Source organism: Anopheles funestus, chromosome 2RL, assembly GCF_943734845.2.
Source record: "Anopheles funestus chromosome 2RL, idAnoFuneDA-416_04, whole genome shotgun sequence".
NCBI lineage: Eukaryota > Metazoa > Arthropoda > Insecta > Diptera > Culicidae > Anopheles > Anopheles funestus.
This window is the reverse complement of record NC_064598.1, coordinates 21,828,622-21,848,876: the sequence shown is the minus strand read 5'-3', so window position 1 is coordinate 21,848,876 and position 20,255 is coordinate 21,828,622. Positions and strand designations below refer to the sequence as shown.

At 40.5% G+C, this 20,255-nt stretch overlaps 1 protein-coding gene across 2 annotated transcripts; it reads right to left on the bottom strand.

Moving 5' to 3' along the window:
• Positions 1 to 116: 116 nt before the first annotated feature.
• On the bottom strand, positions 117 to 20,126 carry LOC125765254 (protein ultraspiracle homolog). Of its 2 annotated transcripts, none has more exons than XM_049430185.1 (8): positions 19,229 to 20,126; positions 11,334 to 11,673; positions 5,361 to 5,787; positions 3,885 to 4,086; positions 3,661 to 3,810; positions 3,402 to 3,572; positions 3,092 to 3,326; positions 117 to 3,027 (listed from the first exon to the last, which is right to left on the bottom strand). In XM_049430185.1, exons 2-8 carry the CDS (start codon positions 11,431 to 11,433, stop codon positions 2,783 to 2,785), a joined length of 1,530 nt encoding a protein of 509 aa, XP_049286142.1. In that variant the 5' UTR covers positions 11,434 to 11,673; positions 19,229 to 20,126; the 3' UTR covers positions 117 to 2,782. The 2 variants fall into 2 exon arrangements, with proteins under 2 accessions (XP_049286142.1, XP_049286143.1); XM_049430186.1 differs by having other exon boundaries at positions 11,346 to 11,673; positions 19,229 to 20,125.
• Positions 20,127 to 20,255: the final 129 nt, after the last annotated feature.

Sequence of the window (20,255 nt, the reverse complement as noted above, 5' to 3'; positions counted from 1 at the left end):
TTGCTACTTCGCTAAGGACCTAAGGATTGGAGTAGGAGCAGCTGCAACAGTTGTGTACTTTCGTTTTGTGCCTTTCTTCGCTACGACGAAGAAAGGGAGCGAACAGATCTGGAATGTTTTTGTTTTTTTACTTCAAATAATTATTTTATTTAATCACCACTTACGTGACACCGTTTTCAGGGAGGGTTTTGGTGAACCGTGAGCTTTTCTATTTAGTTAGGCAATTTCGAACGGATGCAGACCCCGCTGTGTGCCATGGATCGTGCACACATTCTTTTTCTCCTTATGCGCCATACCTTATGCAACCTGTGAATATGTTCTTCGGGAACGTGCTGTACATGCGAAGAGAGTTTCATCTTGCAATCTTGCTCTCTCTGACTCACATCTGCTTCATGGTTTCGTGCCCGTGTGTATGTAGGGTAGTGCATTACCATTGTAATTGCACTGTACTTCATTATTGTTTAAGATTTTCCTACCATTGGCTTACATTTTAGATTTTGTTTACAGTTTCCGTTTTTATTACATTTGAGAAATGCTTACAAATATATAAATTAGTTTCATCTATATGCCATTCTTTTGCTCTGTTCTTGGTTTTTATCTTTCATCTCAAACGCGTTTACCATATTTACCCTGTTCTTCGTTTTCATTTTCACTTACTTATTAACATGCAATGCAATGTCCTGATTTCCTGAGGAACACAATCTAAACACCGGCACCGATTCATTCATTACTTGCACTTGCACAGGCGACCCATTAATATAGGTGGCTGTAAATTTTCCATTCAAAAACAACAATCTAACAAACAAACATGCGTTAGTTTCTTCGCATCTTAATAGTGTCTCTACATCTTTACATTAATGTTCCTTCCTTCTCCCACTCTCTCTCTCTCCCCTTCTGGGTTTCACTCTATCTGGTCCTTAAACCGTGCATTCTTCCAGCAGCGTTCAATGCAATTGCACAGAATTTCTAAATAATGTCTAAAGAAAACAACGCTACTTCTTACAACACTAGAGACAATCATTTAAGCTCCTATCGCAATTTTGCAGGTATGTAGGTGTAGGTGTGGAACTGTGCGTTGTATGTTGACAGGGAGCAACAGAAGGAAATGGCTTTCCTTTTACAGAAGGAAGAAATATTACAACAGCTGTGTTTACCATAGAAAGGTAGTTATACTCGTTAATAAATAGTTTCCTTTTTCACATGCAGCTTGTGCCATTCCTTCCATCGGTTTCAGTTTGTTAATGTGAGAGTGTTTTGTGTTTGTTTATGTTTCTCAACTAATCTGTATTTTCACTCATCAGTAGTAGTTTGTATGTACTGTTGTTCAGCAATATGTATCATTTCTCACGATTGTGTTGTCCGTTTGTTTGTGAGCAGGGACAGACCATCAATTCGACCATTAGTTTTTTTCAAAATGGTGACTCTCAATAATACTTATATAGATACACAACAAAGTGATACATTACAGGCCACAGTAGATTTCGATTAGGTAGGTAAAAAGAAGATTTTGATCAAATATGTAAAATATAGCTCCACTAAAATTATTTTCAGAAAGTTTAACAATATAAAAAAGCTAGAATCTTGTTGAGAGAGAAATGCATTTGGCTTTGCATATAAGTATTTTAAATTCCTTGCTTCGTGTCATGAGATCTAGTGAGAGAGTCACTAGAATGTGTACTACGAAACGAGTGTACCGAAATGCTGGATGGTAGAGAGATGTAATTTGCAAGCTTTGTGAAACAAAAATCGCAAAAATGAAAAACAATGATTAGCACCTGCCTTCCGCTCAAAACATTAACAATAGATGGACGTCGTCGGCAATGGCCACAGTTAGTTGCTTGGCCCCTTGCTAGGCTTGCCTGGTTAACGCTAGTAAATTAACCACAAATTAGATTAATCATCGTCCTACTTCTTTTATTCCTTATTGCCTTAGCTCAACAACATGGCTGGAGCAATAGCAGACTTACGTTCGCCATTTATTCACTATCCTCAGCCCAAACCAAATGTATGTTTAACGATTCTCTCTCACTATCCCATCCCCTATCACTTTATAGCTATGTAGACTTAATTTGTAAAAGGGATTAAGTTTCTTGAGTTTTGATAAAATCTATTTGCACCATATTATTTTGTAGTGTTCGTTTAGCTGTTTTTCCTGTTCACATTTTATTTGTTTTTTTTCTGGTCTCGTATAGTTCAAATGTGTGCTTTATCGCTTCCCTGGTGATTCACTTTTTTCCATCCGATACACTCATTCAATCTAGGTGCATCTACACTACACTGCGAAGAGGGCAATATGTTTTGAACGTATTACTTCTTTTTACAAATTTATATTTCAATGTCATACTTTTGATTTTTGTTCACAATAGATTCCTCCACTCATTGCATAGTCAACCTCTATCTCTCTCTCTTTCTCTGGCATCATCTGCACTGTACGGCATATTGAACAGTAAGCTGTACGGAAGATGTGCACATTAATTTGCTAACGTAAAACGTAAGAAGTATTCTTGCCTGCTAAGCAGGCAAGTTATTATGAAAATAATTCATAACATTGCTAACCTCTACAGCTGCAATGCGCGCTAAAGCAGAGATTTTAAGAACGTGAAAGTAACACTTTGAGAAATGCCAGCGTCAATAGCAGCAGAAACAATCCCGTCTCCCTCAGCAGCATCTGCAGCAGGGTCGACAGCAGGAGAACGGAATCCGGTTCTCCGGCGTCACTGCCGGCCGCATCGCGGGCAACCGTGTCCGCGTCCGGGGAGCTGAGATCGGGAGACAGTTCCGCCTACAACGGTGTATCAAGCATCTCGATGATGAAGTTATCGAGCTGCTTGTCACCGAGCAGCCGCAGGAAGTTCAGATGATCGATACACTTGAGGCTGATCGAGCGTAGGGCTGGCAATCGCAGCAGAAGCTGGGCGAATCGACCATCTTCCGTCGGGTGCTGCGTTTTGCAGTACTCATCCAAACAGGCGTAGATCTTCTCTCGCATCTGATCGATTTCTTTTCGACATTTTAGACCTCGGATATCTACAAACAAAACACGTACAGTTTAGTGGACACTCTATAGAAACTGAGAGCGTTAAATACGTACCAGAGTTAAACAATATGATAGCCTTAAGAATCCCCAGTTCGGCCCGGTTCACGTCCAGTCTTTTCATTTTGATCGCCAGCTCGCACAGGATACGATCGAACAGTGAGTCAACACCGGCCTGCTGGGCACTGTTTCGATGGAGGGTAAAGTTCGGTCCCAGGCACATTAGCTGTGGCTGCCGGATTGTTACGCGACCATCGTTCCGACCATCCGGCGGTCGTTCCGTTTCAATGTACTATGGATGGAAAATACAAATCAATCATTCAGAAAACTCTCCTCGAACTAAGTTGTTCATCCTGTGACTACCAACCTCCATACTTCGCCATGCAACGGAAGCAATTAACATTTCGTTCCATCCACTGCGCAGCAATGTTACCTGGTCTTCGCGTGGAAGATTCGAAAAGTTGGGCAGCCGTCGAGCAAACTCGATTAGCTGGTAGATCTGTTTGTTCACCATCTGACACAAATGCGACACCGCACCCTGAAGGAGACACATTACATCAATATTAACATAATTTTCACGATTGTTTGACGATTTACAGGTTTAAAGATGGCATGTGTGTTCGTACCTTGTATTCTGGTGGAATCATAGAATTCTGGCCAACTCGCAAGTATGGTATGGCGTTGTCACCACTCTTCTGTTCGCCCAGCTGTTCAGCCTCGAGGAACCGATCGACGACGACATCCCGCACCGAGCTAGTCGAGTTAATTTCTTCGGTCTGTAATGAAAGAGAGATAATACATTAACATTCTTTTGAAAAAGGTTGCTCCCACGGCGCTTGTTTCGTCTTACCTTCATCGAAAATTTGGAACTCCGTTGCCTTTCCTCCTGGACTGCTTCTCGCTTCATACCGCAAGCCAAACATTTCTGGTACCGACAGTACTGGCAGCGATTTCTTTGGCGTTTGTCTATCGTACAGTTTTTATCCTCCCGGCACGCGTACGACAGGTCTTTGCGTACCGTTCGCTTGAAAAATCCTTTGCATCCTTCGCAGCTGTAAAAGTAGACAGATTTGTGCGGTTTTAGAATGTGTCGGGCGAAAGCATGACTAGTATGTTAAATATCCTACGTATTAAGGTTAAGCTACGAATTGATCACAGAAGTAAATCACGTAATGGTACTGAATTGTGTGCATGAAATATTGAAGACTTCTTAAGAATATTTCCTTACAGACGGCAACAACAAATTGGTTATAAGCATTCCTAGCATAACGACTCTACGTTCCGTTTCATTGACATCGGATTATTGCATCGAACGTTGCCAAAAATACATCTCAAATAGACTTCAAAAGCCAACAGCTGCTAGTACTACAGATCAAAGATCTGGGACTTGACATAGTCAACAGCAGTTACACTATTATTAATTGCTCACTCACTTTCACTGATGTATTATTCTTCGAACGAATACAGCAAAGGGAATGTAGCAATATTTCCTCTTGAAGTTGAATTTACTATGAAAATTTCGCAGCCCAAAAGCCGCTTACACATCTGTAGTAAAGAGCCCCATGATTCACTAGCAACGGATAGATTCCGTCGTAATCTAACAGACGTTGCATGCAAAACATGCGAAATAGGAAATATTAATGGGATAGCATTAAAAGAATGTCAGCAAACGGAGGAGCCACAGGAAGAGCACAACCTTCCGTTTGCCGGTTGCTTCTACAGCGCTCGTTACTTTAAATGTCACACGAAGTCAGTGGCGTCGTCATCGCCGTGGTCGCATCGTCATCGACTCCGGTCCCGCGGGTGGCATATTAATTATCTAATGGAAAAACTGCATCGGACGGTGCAAGACAGCGGCTGGAATGGATTGCAAACAGGGCAGCAACAAGCGCAACACGAACGCAATACGCGCTATTCCCCCTTTTCATTCGTACCTCTATCGGTTCGAAAGGAAGCAAATGTCGAGGTCAGATGAATAATTTTCGCGTTAAGCTGAGAGGTCTTCTAGCGTTATTTTCCTTCTGCTCGGGGAAGATGCTATTCGTTACTGCGTTCCTTTTGCAAATTCGTCCGAAAGATGCAACCTTGCTCATTGCGATCTTATACAACTTTCTTTTAGCCAATATTTTATAACTTTTATGTTGATATCTATTTCTATTAAACTATTCACTATCCCCTGTTCACTAAACTAATTAATTATTATGCTTTTAATTATTGCTTTTGTTTGAACTATTTCAATCCGTTTGCCTTAACAAAACAAAAATCACTCATCTTATAAAGTGCAATTCTATTTTAGCTTATATTTTTAAATTTTGTCCACACCTACCTATAAACACCGTAATGTTTGCCACTGGCCCGGTCACCACAGATCGAGCAAAGATGCTTCGAGCCGCTGAGTGGATGATTAGGCGGGTACTGCTGCGTGATGTTGGAGGGTGTGTTGGGCCCACTGCCACCACCGTTGCTTCCTTGCTGTTGCTGCTGTTGCTGTGAACCTCCACCACCGACCAGCATATTCTGTTGTCCACCACCGGTACCATTGCCGAGCGGGCCACCAACCACGAGCGCATTCTGTTGCTGTAGGACGACGGAATTGAATCCACCACTGCCGGGACTGCCGGGACCACAGTTGTTGCCGGGCGAGAACGGACCACCGCCACTTCCGTTCAGCAGTGAAATGTCCGGCTTTAGGTCGGGCTTCAGATCAGGCGGCGAGAGCGGACCCATGTGACCGACCAGGGCCGCATCGAAACCTGATGTGGGAAAAGAGAAAGAGAGAGAGAGAGAGAGAAGAAACGAATAAATATAGGTACATACGATGACATCATTCCCTTTTCCAGCACGGTATGGGGGCGAGGGGAAGTTGATGATTTATGTTGCACGGAATCATTGCATATCGATGCAACGGCAGTCACGAAAAGGTGCCGACTGTTTTCATCCTAATTGGTTTGCTCTTTAGCCGGACTGTGTTGTGAGCGTTGGACCAAGCCTTGGACGATAAATTCTAACCTCAAGAAATCATATCGAATATCATCTCTAGTTCGCAAAACATCTAACTAGGACAATGAACTACATTGGTGATGGGAGATTTTAATCGGATCTTCCTTCAGTAATGGTTATGATTGATCGATGATCAGAAATGTCGGAAATGGATCCACGGGAAGAACTAATTTTTGGAGTTAATATTCTTGTCAGTAAAAGTACACGATGCTGCATGAATTAATGGATTGATTGATAAAGTAACATATTTTAGTCCGTATATTAGTCTCTATAAGGACAAAAATACAATAAACAGACGTGTTTAGCATTTAAAAGTATCCCTCCCAACGGCAATGACAAGAGAAGGCCACTGCCGCATTTTGTTAGCTCTGCGGTTAAGTAAGTGCACCGATAATGCACCCGCCGATGCAAAATCGTCGCCGTTTTAGCGCTCTCTCAAGGTGAAGGGAGCATTCCGATGCGCTCGTGTAGCACCCAAGAGGGACGGAGAAAAAAAAATTGTAAAACAAAAAAAGTAAAAATAGGATAGCATGGAATGACCACCAGTCGACTGCCGAGAGCTAGATGCAGAAATATGCAAAATGGAACGAGCGCAGGAACAGGAAAGACAGCGGCGTACTGGATTGTCAAGCAATGCAAGGGGGCTCTAGAGTTTGAAAAAGACAAGGTTTTACTTTTTTTTTCATTACTACCACCCACTCTAGTTGCTTCGTTAGTCCAACCGCGGGACGGGTGCATCACAACAGTACTAAACGGAACAGTTAGCACCGCAGTAGTCATGAATATGCATTAGACGTTTTGCATCTCTCCTCCACTGTATCCCACAGTGTATGTCCCCACCATCTGTAACCATTTCCGATCGTACTCTATATCTTTGTTCAGTGTGGTTTTTTTTATTTGGTCTGCGTTGATGGTTTCCTACAAATGTGAAAACGTCGGGAAATAACTAACGACACGATATGACGATATGACAAATAAACGCATTAATATTTGTTTGTCCCTTAGTAATTCATCTTACGGCAGCAGACATTTAAACGACGGGTAAAAGTAAAAGTAAATGAGAGACTGTTTAGCCACTTAAAATAATCCCTAACTGCTTTGTAATTGTTTCTACTTGGTCACAAATAACGCACAGCAACAGAAAAAATGCTCACAGAAAAAAACGAACGTGTAACGATTATTAAAATTAACATTTTTTATTAAATTCAATATAATTTTAAAAACAATCACGTCTTCTATCTCCGTAATGTAACAAAACCAAGTGTTTATTTAAATAAAGAGCAGCTGAAGTTTTGCTTCGCTCATCCTTTGATCACGAATTGCCGGTCCGTCAATTGCAACAACATGCCGTAAATTATAATCGATGTTTTGCATTTATAGCCAGACACAGCTGCCCTAAGCATCACACCAGGTATGTAATGAAGCAATGCAACTCGGTACAGCTGCACTCGACTGCAATGTACAGCAAAAGCAAACCAACACGAACGAGAAACAAAAACGGCCAAAGGCAGGCGAAGGTGCATTAGAGAAGCAATCAGTTTTTGCAATCAGGATCGCTTCCGGTTGCAGATGCATAGTTCCAAAGAGTATCCGTGTTTTTGTGTTTGTTTTGTTTTTGGATTATTTTTCATGCAGGATGTACTTTATTTCTAATTTATCCTTTTTGTTGCTCCTTACTATGGAATAACGTATCCTTTTCTGTTTCAAATGCACTCGACAGACGTGTAGAAACGCGAAACAACGCAAGGAGTAAAGCAAAAGACGCAATTGCAAATAAATAAAAGTAAATAACAAAAAAAAAAAGATTTCACTTCTATTACCCAAAAAACGATGCAATGTACATGTGTAAGCACAATGCGAAAGCTGAAGACAAAACCTTAGAAAATGTAAGACAAAAGGAATTAAAAATAATTATGTTGCAACAACATTCGTCAGGCTGCAGTCTGTGGATGTGATGATCGTAACAGGAACCAACATAACAAAGCCACTTATTTATTATCGCATTTTTTTTTTATTACTCGCTCATTACTTTTATCATCACAGGGCCAGATACATGTCGGCTGTACATGTTAGATGACAAGGAAGGCGGATATGTTAGTAAGGAAAGAAGAAGAAAAAAGCTTTTGATACATTTATTCTTCACCTGCTGCCCTTTTTTGGGGCGTCTGCCTTTGTCGTGCACTGTAGATAATGGGCAAAACGATGCTAAGTGCATTTGTGGATCCATTCTGTTTCTTGCTTTAGTTTGATGCTTACGGCAACAATGTTTCTGTTCGTTTCTAATATCTGGACAGATGCATTATTGGGTTTTTGAGAGTTACTTTAAACGTTGATTGCAACTTCAGCTAATGCATAGTATTGCTACACCTTATCTTCTACTTTTCCATTCAAATGCTCACTTTACGTAAGAACATGTACGGGAAAAGGTGATACAATTTACAGTGAAATTATGATGTTAAGAATCCTATCTTGTATTCCAATAGGTATTCTTGAGAGGTATTCAAGAAATAGATTTCTTCTATTCAAAGACTGATGATATCCAAGTGTAAATTAAAGAATAATCAACAACTCTCACATAATTAGCAATACAAATTCTATTTTGTTTTAAATACCTTTTTCTGTACAATATCATTAATTCTCTAACGCCCTTTCGGTATAACCAGTGCTCCACATAAGGTAATACTGGTTCATTACATCTCCACGGCTACAGGATCTGACCAAAGGCACTGGGCCTCAATATTTGACATCAGGTTACTGCGTTCCAGAATAAGAGATCCTAATGTATCGCTCAACGCCAACTTCATCATCATCATTTCTGGCCTGCTTATGGTCGAGCACGTCGCGAAGACATGGCCTGGTCGCCAATTCGTTTCCAGGAAAATCGGTCAGGGTTTCATTCCTCCATTAACGCCAACTTACAAATCTCAATAGATGAGTAACCTAGTGATCTTCTAGATCACGATCCCATTATGAGTTCATGGAGGCCGTCCAATCCCTAAAACTCCACTGACATCCATTGAAGTCTTTGCAGTATCCGAGTTTATGATAAATGTTTACAGCAATTGATATTTGTACAATAAACTTAAAAGAGTTATGAAAGCGAAAGGAAAATCAAAGGAAGCAAAGGCTTAAAAGTAAAAGCGAATACAACCATATTGAGAGAAGCAAACCAACGAGAGCATTGCATTGCACCATCGAAACATACTTCCACAACTCCCAACTACAACTCCGCTTGTGGTGCTACGAAGAATGCAAAAGATAAGACGAAAAGCCCAAGAAAACGTGGCCGGACAGCATATGCAGTTTTGGTTACGCTTCGTTGGTTATTGATAAGGCAAAATACCTTGAGCATGGTCATGGTATTTTCCTTTCAATTTCATTCAGTTTTTTTCCCTCTTTTTCCAGTTTTTCCAACGAGCGAGTTTTGTTGTTTCGTTACATGTCTTGCTGATGATCATGCACCAACAATCAGCTGTGATAAAGATGCTGATGTTTGAATAATTGAAAGCAAATGGAAATATTGCCTTGTTGGGAATGGTTTTTTGCTTCACAAAACCCCTACCCAACTCAACCCATACCCATACTGCCAGCCAGCGTGCGTCACCAAAGCAGCATATGTCCTTCACCTTTTTGTAGTGGGTATGGTGTTTGTTAAAACGTTTTTGTTGCAGTACTTGGGGTAGTAAACATTTTCACTGCTTCACTGGGAAAGCTTCTTCAAATCGGAACCGAAAAACGGAACACGGTCATGCGCAATCGAGAGAGGGATGAAATGAAAATGAGCTTTGATTTCAAAGGAAAGAAATAACACCATTAGGCAACGCAATAGAGTGAAAGGTAAAAAAGCATTGAACATCGAGAAGAATAATCACAACTGAATGATGGAAAGCGAGAGAGAGCGAGGGATGAAGTGTTTTTTTATGTAATATAAACCTTCACAAGCACACACACACACTGTTTTGCTGATACTTTAGGCAAACTTTTGACGTACTTGCCAACGTTTCTAGCGTTCCCATAGCCATGTAATCGTGCCCATTAGAGGGATTATGTATCGGTGAAAAGCGAGAAAACAGACACCCAGCGTCCCGAAACATCCCTCCCGATTGGTCCCTGAATTCGACGTATATAGCCGCGCGCAGCCGTAATACATAAAGAGCGTGCCGTCATTTATCGATTATGAACAACCTTCATGACCTTAGTCAATGCTTTTCGCATTGATCCTTTGCCGAGGTTCGCGTCAAACGACCATTCCACATGCTTTTATTCCGGACAGCAAAACCGGGGAAGCGCGTATCCTTTCTTTACCGCCCCGGTATCCTGGATGGAAATGGTCATGGCATGGCAGAACCATTGGACTGGGGATGCTAGGCTCCCGAGCAGCAGACGGTGCAACAGTTGCTGCAGTACTTGGTGCTATTTCGTGAAATGCTCCCACTCCCCTTCAAGGACGAAAGGGACTGGACGTGTCCTGCCCTAACAAAAAAAGGGGGAAACCAGTGGAAAAACGGAGGAAACTCCCAAGGATATCGAATGACCTCGGTAAAGTTCGCGTTGCCTTGTGTTTGGTCTGTCCGTCTTACGTCAGCAGAAAACACCAAGAAACGTATGTGTGTGTGTGTGCACGGGAAATCGTAATAGCCAACCGACCGATGCTACTATGTACATTGTGCGGTTATTTTAATGACATTCTTCGACGGAAGAGCATCCAACGGAAGGGGGTTTTTGCTTTAGTGGGAAAATAAATATTGAACATGAAATAAATAATAGAAAAGTTCTTCCTTTAGCGTATCGCGTGCTCCATCGTTGGAATCCTTTGCACATCCTTGTGCAACGAACTGCATATAAGGAAATATGCAGCCGTGTAACTGGAACTATTTTTAGAATTCTTCAAGAAAATTGTGGTGCCTGAAGTGCAGCATGTGGGTTAGAATTGATGTCTTTTTTATGCTTTCCTGGTGTAGATTGATCGTTCAATTGACAAGTGTAGATTGAATCATGCAATTAATTTAATTGACTTTAATGGGAAAAATTGTACCTAAAAGACATTACACTAAATTTTTAAACAATGTTCAATAGTGTATAAGAAAATAATGAAACATTTGACTTTATTTATCGTTCATTCTATCCTCCATCTTTTATAAGAGTAATTATATACAAAAGTTTTATATCAAAAGTGAGAAAATCCATTGAAAAATGCTAGAATGAACTCATAAGTGTTCACGTTCTAGCAAGCAAATATACCCTCTTAGAATAATTGGAAATGAAGCCATCACTTCATCACACAGGACATATATCGTACCATTATAAGTACCTGTCAATCCGGCCAGTGACCGATCCCATCGGCCTTGCGCTTGAATGATTGCGGCCACCGACAGCATCGGTTTCTCCTTCTTTAGCATTATGACACAACGGATTAACACTAGAGCACGGGACGAAACATCGACACGACTAGGCCAACCGTCGCCAGCGTTCCGAACCGTTAACCGTGTTTAAGATGGCGGATGACACTGACGAAAGACGGCGCAGGGCAGCGAAGAATATATCACCTGTTTTGTTTTTTTTGTTACCAACACAGTACAAGAAAATGGAGCACTTTTTTCTGAAAATTTTCAATTTCACGATACACCTGAGGGCTCGCTCTAAATACACGAAAAAACACACACAAATACACACCGAAGTTAGCCAATGAAAAGGGCGAGGAAAGCATAAAAGGGGTAGAGAAATTTATAAGGATTCACACTTTCGATTTCTTCCAAAGTTTCACATCACCCGATACGATGATGGGCCCATGACGCTGTACGGTAAATAATTACAACTGCACCTTCCTAAAGCGGCTCTGTGTATCTTCACACCCGCATATACGATCGGAGCAAACGATCAGTCAGCGAGACACACTGTTGGTTGCCTTTTTGAGCATAACGAAACCGACGATGATCGAGATAATGATTGGTGGTGAATTAGAGTGTACTTTCGATTGAAGCTAGTTTTCCTTTTTTTTATCTGATGCATCGAAACAAATCGTTTTAAAAACACGACTCCACCCCGTAACTCTATCAACTCCATCAACACACTTATTTGATTTGCAATCGAACGATTTGTTTTTTTTTTTGCTCACATACAATTACTACTGCACATACACACACCTTCATCTTATCTACACTATTTATGAGTCTTTTTGAGTTGCACATTACTTTGTTGCCGGTTGTTGGTGCATCCAACTGGCTGTATGCATTTGTTGTCGTTCTGTAAACACGCTAAGCTATAATTTGTTTAATGCGCTTAACATTTTGCATTGGCGTGCAGCAACAAAAGCAAACGACTTAAGCCCATGTTTTACAAACTAACACTATTGGAACAATTTAATTTACGCGATTTAATAAACACATTTGCACTGTGACAGAAGTTAAAATTATCTAATGCAGCTTTTGCTATAAAGATGATTTTATAGGACAAATTTCGAAGTGATAGCTTTCGGTCATGATCAATCCTTTCGACCGAATGACATGGTTTCAACTCCGTATATACAGTTTCATTCATAAAAAAACCCGGAATTGGGAACAAAAAAAAACACAGATGATGAAGTGAGACAAAAAGCATTCCCCCGAATAGATACACGTTTAGTTACGATAACAACAGACATTTTTCTTTTCTACCCGGCATCGCCATTGCCATCTTTCTCTGTTCCGCTTTTTTGCTTCTTGCAAGATAAGCGTTATCAGTATGCAAAAGTGCACTGCAAAAGTGCATAGACGTGGTGTGTGGTGCATTCGCATCCTTCCCGAAAGCAACACGAATCGTCTGAGGAACGTGAGATAAGGTGTGTTGTGGCAATCTTCCCCCCCATCCCCCATGGTGTGTTTTTTACCACACGAACGTCGCACTTCTACACTCCTACCTGCTCCTTTCGCTTCCTCTAATGACAAGCTGAACGAGGAAGTGAGAAATGTAACGTTTCCATTGTCCGCCGCCAGACACGGCTGGAAGAATGCCACCATTTTCAAGGGAAAGGGGGTTTGCAGAAAGGGTGCAAAGATGGCAACAGGGAGGGGTGTGAAATCGTGCAATCGTTGGCGAGAGAGTCCTTGACCTAGTTCGATTCGCCGCCGCCCGGGATGACGATTGGCGACGGCGGACAAAGGAAAGTGAGTGCTGCGCATCAACATGCGCGTCCGCTTGTTGCAGTTGCAATCGCGCGCAACACAGTCGAGACACCCAAACACTTGTTTTATCTTCATCGGGCGGCAAGTTTCATTTCTCATACCTTCTTATCGCTATTTAATGCGATTTTGCTGAACCAACGAGGTGAACGGTAAGAAAACTCTGTGTCACTTGGTTGGTAAAAATAAGGCCTTAGAATGATAAATCCATTCAAGTATGACTGATACAATATAAAGTTTATAAAACTCTGTAGCTTATCCATCATAAGGATTCCTAATGTGATAAAATAATTGAGAAAGTTTAGTGAACAAAAGTAAATTTTTTGGGTAAGAAAAAAAAACAATTGATCAAGATTCAAATTTAATAACAAAACGCAAATTTAGTTTGAAAAGATGAACCTTTTCTTCTAAAAAAAATTAGGAAGCATTTTTTTGGAACAAACTAAATACATTTCTACACGAGATAAATTTCTAAACGACGTGTGTACGTGCTTCTATTAGGGTTGTGGTTAGAGAGTAAACCATTTTCACGCTTTCTGCAAAATTGCATTTATGCAACTCAGCATTGGTCATCCTTTTTGCAATCCCACTCAGGAAATCACGTTACAAACCTGCAGTGTACGGAAAACCAGCAGTAAAAGCTGCCGTTTTAGAGTTTCTTTTTTTTATTTATTTCCATCGTAGTCATAAGGCAACCCAGAGGATAACAAACTACCAAGACAGCATGAAAAACGTATCCTTTAGGGTAAGGTAGAATTGAAATTAATGTTTCCCTTGAGGATACATTAGCAAGGAGCACGTATTATAAGCTACATTCTTAATTTAATAACAAAAGCTTTCCTAGCTTGAATTGAAACTTTACGTGCTAGGGATTTTTCGTTAACATTATGTAGCCAATAGTATCTAAAGTTAATATTGTGGAGGGTTAAAATAGAAATGGAATTAACACTTAAATCAAGAATTCAATATAATCAACACTAGACGGTTGTAGAGGATGGCAATTTTTTGAGGTAGAATTCTTATGTTTTTAATTCGAAATTTCCCATACGTGCTACACTTATGATAAGAAAAAATCTCAAAAAAAGATTCTCAAACATGCAGCTTTTAGAAATTGTTTATAAAGTAACCACCAATAAAAATCGGTTACAAAATTTGTTAGTTTTAGTGTTAACAAGACATTATATTTGAACTAACAACTCTTTACAACAGAAGCGTTGTAATGAATTGTGCCAACAGTAGACAGGAGAACGCCTTTTCATGACATTCATTAATTTTTGCAGCCCTTTTAAAATTTAACTTTAAAAATAATACGCTGGAACGTAGTTAACCAATTCATCAGAACGAAGCGAGCAAAGTAGTAATAACTATTGGACACTAAAACGTAGCAATGAAGACAGTTCGTTGCAGCTCATTGCTTCCTCATCCACAATGCTAATATGGCTTGAAAAATAAAAGCTTCAGCAGGAAGCGATACTTAAAATATTTTCATTCCAGCATGAGTTCGGCGATTGTCCGGTTCTGATCGATTCGTAGCTCGACTTGTGGGTTGAGGGATGTGATCGTAAAAATGTCATACTGGAGAAAGAATTTTTATGTGCACAGTCCGAACGACATGAAGGACAATAATGATCCCTATTGGGTCGCCTATGATCGTATGGCGGAACTCGATGCAGACAGGCTGGAAGTTGCAGTAAAAAGTGCATTTATTATGCAGTGCCGCTTTGAAGAGGTACTTTGCATTTGCACTTACGACGGGATAACATTAATCGTTTCCTTTATTGGCAAATAGAGGAAAAAGAGATAAAACATAGCCGCAAGTTAAAGTGTGTTCTACAGCAGTTTAATTTCTTGCAATACCGAACATACTTTTATCAGTTATATCATTAAAAAAACGTGACGTTTTCTCATGTTCTTAAAGATGCGTTTCTTAAAGCATATTTTCAACAAATTCTAGTACTATTTTCACAAGCGTTGTGCTTAGCGAAGGTTTCAAAAAGACTGAAAAATGAAAGAACTTCTGTAAAGATTCATTTGAATCATAAGTCTACTCTCAAATAATTGCTGAATCTGTGAACATTCATGAGTTTCTGAGAATATTTAAGGACTCGCAATACGATTAATGAATAGCAATAAAAATAATAATTCCAGTCTCCAAGCATATTTCAGGCCAAAATTTGATGCTATTTGGTGTCTTGTTATGAATCACAGCAGCGACCTTTAAAATTTCGCACGTCAGCATCAATTCAACAATATTCATCCAGTCATAGGAGGTTATCGACGCTTTTGTGATGCATTTCAATCGAAAGCGTACTAAGATGCGGGTTCCCACTTTTCCTATTTTTTATTCGATTTGTGACTTTTTTAAACTGTAGATTAATTGTTAGTATAAGACAGAAAATGAAATATACATAGAAATGGTGTATCAAAAAGATACCGAATCTTCACAGAGAGTATCTTTTATAGCAAAAAGAAACAAACACCTGGCAACCAATGGCATACAATAGAGTGTGTGACGCCAACAAATCTCTGCGAAAGGGCAAACATTCTGGGGATGTTTCTGCAGAAAGAATTTGCCACCTCAGTGACCCATCCGTACGATAAACAACAAAAAAATGGAACACGAAGTTAAGGCAGAACAAACAAACAAACAAAAAAAAGACCCCAACTTGATCGCTGAAAGCATAGCAGACGAGAAAGAAATGAGCAACAACATCATGATGCCCCACCAAAATCTCGTTTTGCCACAAAATTTCATTCCACAACTACGAATAAATTTGCGGACCTATACACACACAGAAGCGTGTGCGACCATCGAACCACCCAGTGCCATGCCCGTGGCGAAACGATCAGTAACAATACCGAAAAAGAAAAACCTACAAACACACACTCTTTCAAGGTCATCCTCAGCAGCGCGCCACCATAGCACGATCGCTCGCAAAACTGGAGGAACACACTTTATATGGTATAAACCGCGGTGTGCTGCGATTTTTTTTTACAACCTTCTCGGACCATCCATCCACAGCTTCTCGTCTTCCTCGTCACCTTTCTGGTGTTCGCTGTCCCCTTTTGGAACGAGCGAAGATCACGTCTGCGATCTGCACCATCACGATGCAAAACAAGCAATTCATTTATTCCGTCAAATCCCTCCCGGTCCGGTGCATTCCTTGAGGTTTCCATGGTTGACGTTCGACTCATCCGTCCAAATGGAGCCACTTTAAACGTACTCTGCCAAAGTGGTAACCGAGTTCGAGGCATTGCTTCAATTGAAACCTTACGGCTATTAGGACGATTTGGCTTCTGTCCTTGTCGGTATTGCCGCTAGTAGTTCTATGTCCAAAACTACTGCAGAATTGAGTTACACCAAACTGCAATTGATAGTGGATCATTGGAGAGATATTAATTCAAAAGATGAAATTGATTGAATCATATTCAAGGTACAAATAAGACTCAATCCACTCCAATAGCATGGCTGAGACTCATTGCCTAAGGCAGGGGTCTCCAAACTACGAGGTCCTCCCGAGACATCCCGAGATTGGCCCTCAGCTGTGGCTATTCCACTCAAAGCGGCCCGCCATTTAAAAAGTTTGGAGTGCCCTGCTCTAAGGCATGTTAGGAAATTCTATTGAGCAATTGTTTAATGTTTCTATACTAAACCATCCATGTTCAAGTTAAAAAAGTTTGCTGCATTACACCGAAAGTCATAGCTCTCTACTGGGCTGGAACTCTGAGATTAAGACTAAGAATAAACTAAGTCTAGTCACCTTCAAAAACGTTTAAAATCAGTCAAAAACTGATGCCTTGTTACCCTTTTAAAAAACAATAATTTCGATGATAAAGAATTATAAAGTAATTCAAGTTTAAGGGTAATAGAGGAAACCTTCAAGGTACAGAACACTCGCGTAGTTTAGTCATTGTAATTGTAAATCTATCATTTTACCAATTTTCCAACAAATAAAACTCCACTTCCAACAAATAATAATTGTTTCGCCATGAAAAGAAATTGTTCTCAGCTTATTCTCAGCTTTATTCACACGGTCGATCGGCGTAGAAATCCAAACTCATTAGAAATCAAACGCGAAAGCTGATTGACCGGGTCTTATTAGCCTTCCGTTTCGTGTTTGACGCACATAAGAACTGTCTTTCTTCAGCCGACTGATTGAGCTGTCAACGGAGTGTGTGGATCATTTGTCAAGTTACGGGATCAAATAAAATCACCGATCAGAATCTTGACTTACATTATGTACTACCGGTAATGGAACATTAGTATAGGTTTTCTACTAAATAAATTTCTTTAAAGATTTTTTAAAATTTTTATTTCAACAAAACGAAGGATAATAATAGATCCAAGAACGTAAAACAAACACAACTGATAGTGCTATCGGTAGGGATAATTGTACTTTTTGACGCTTCATGCCTTTGGATCCAAAACCATTACTCATGCCTAATCATCATCCATTAAGGGCGAGACGTAGGGAACCTCCGGCTACACGTGTGTGTGTGTGTGCGAGGAAGTGGTAGGGTGCCGGTTGAAAACCAACTGCCAGACCCGTCGGCTACCGATCATTTGACTTTCTAATCCGATGCAAATGGAACCAGCCGTGCTAATGCGGGCCGGGGCACTCCGGTTGGGGAACTGGTGGCAATCTTGTCCAGCTCGCGTTGTGCGTCTGTGCAAAAGCGAAACGGCACGTTCAGGCACCACCCATTGGAGAAAGCAGCACAATAGTCTCCGATTTGATTCCGCGGGTGCACATCTAACCTTGAAAAATGTACTGCTGCAAATGACGATACAGGATGGGCGGACATGCCAAACGGGTGGGTTAAAAATGCGTGTGTGTTGGCGCGCGCTGTTCCAAAGCATTGGACAATAATGTTAGCCGGCGCCCGTTTGCTTTCGTCCTTCAATCACTCGTGATTCTACACTTCCAACCGATCGCTCGAATGTTAAGTCTTCTCTAGCAGGAAATGCTAACATTTATGCTGACAGAAGCCACAATTAGAAACCGAACGCGTTTCAAGTTCGCACACAGCTACACCCAATAATAACTTTCTCACTCAATTTCACACACACACTCGCTTCCCTTCGTTCCCTTCATAGAGCATAATTCACCACCGGGTCTCTTCCCTGGCGAATTGCTTCGATCGAACCGCCGGCTGAACGATCATATTTCGACCGCATTCCGGTGAATGTCACTCAATATGGGTTTCGTCTGCGTCAGGTTCGCCGGCGGGACGGTACGCGTGACAGGAAACCGGTGACGGAGAATCTGGTTCATCCACGGTCCGATCCAAGAATCCGAACTCGTACCGCTTACGACTTATCGCGGCACATTTCTTGGTCGAGTGAGTCAAGACATTCACTTCGCTATAGGTTTGAGGTAAAAATCAGCAATAAATTTCGCGCATTCTACGTTCCAGATGAGTGCGACTTGCGAGTAGTTTCACCATTTGGGAGCATTTATTAATGAACAACCACCAAAAAAATCTAATTGGACATTTGGGTCCAGCGTATAAAACCTTAATGAATGTGTGTGATAAGCTTGGACCCGTGTTTTTTTATAGAAATGGTTCAGATTTCCATTAAATACTTATCATCAGATCTTTTTGGATAAGCTTATTGTAACTTCATGTAACTCTAATAACTAATCAAAATACCATGTGTACAATTTAGTTCCATAAATGCCCTTAATGAGATGTGACTTCCCAAAAAAAAAGTCTCAAAAGAGCATAAAATTCAATTTCCGAGAACAAAAACCATAATTAGCATTTGGTGTGTTTAGTGCACAACGAAGAAACGTATGTTTACAGGACGATGACATTTTTTCACTTTTAAATTCACATTCGTAAGGCAGAATATTAGGAACAATCTTCTGTAAAACTGTGTCGGTCGTCTCGGTTTAATTAGACTTGTTTGATGCACTTCGTATGAAAAGAGAATATCACAGGTAATGCAGTAGTGCGGTAGTAACTCGATGTGTGAAAAATATGCAGCAATTGCTAATTTCTGGTTCGCTTCAGTCGTAGTAAAAGCACTAACATTGAATTTTACGATATGTATTATCGATATGTTACACTGAAATATACGCTGCTTCTATCATACACAATCGCACATGCTTGTTGTTTAGCCACAATAAAACGTGTTCCGATCACAAACAGATATCGGCTGAGTCACTAAGTTGCATCGATCATTTTGATTTCGAAATAGCTTCTACACATTATCGGTAACGAGAACAAACAAAACCTTCACGCACCACGATGAAACAAACCGCGCGAAATTGCAGTTTCGGTTGCACTCGCGAACAAAAAAACGGTCGTCCTTCGGAGCGGAGCCGCAAAACGCAACGAACAGAGCTGATGCTCCACGACCACGGAATGGATGGAATGGATTTTACTACACTCCAGAAGACTCCACTTTGGTCGCAAAATGTTCGACACCCCTGCTCGATTCTCTCGTGCTCTCTCTCTCTCACATCGACACGCTCACTTTTATCGCTTGCTCTCTGTCTAGCATGCTTAAGCTTGGCCCATTAGTGTGAAGGCGAAAAGAAGAGAGAGAGTTTGGTTGGGGATGTTTTAGTGAGAAAATCGTTCGATAAGGGGTAGTTTTATGTTTTTACTTTGCGTTAACCGAACATTGCGCGAAAGAAGGTACAAAACAATAGAAAATCAAAATAAACAATACGATGCGAATGCGAAATTTATGTGAGAGAACAACTAAAGAGTGAGTGCATACTCACCAAGGACTGCAGGTGAAAAACTTGAGACAAAACATGAAAACATATTCCACAGACGCTATGCTTCGCTAAGACAAGGCGCATTATCCTTAGACTCTAATCGTTTAATTACTCTTTTACATCATTGGCATGGCAGTAAATCATTCTGAAGATGATTACAGCCATTTGATACTAGTTTTAATTAATAACAGCCAATTGTTGCATTTTATAAATTTGCTTGAAAAATACAGTATTATTCATTCCAATATTCATATTCAAAATCGTTTGAAAATATTCTAGTTTGCAAAACATTTTCAAGGAATTTAGATAACTGCTTTTTAACTGTTCGAT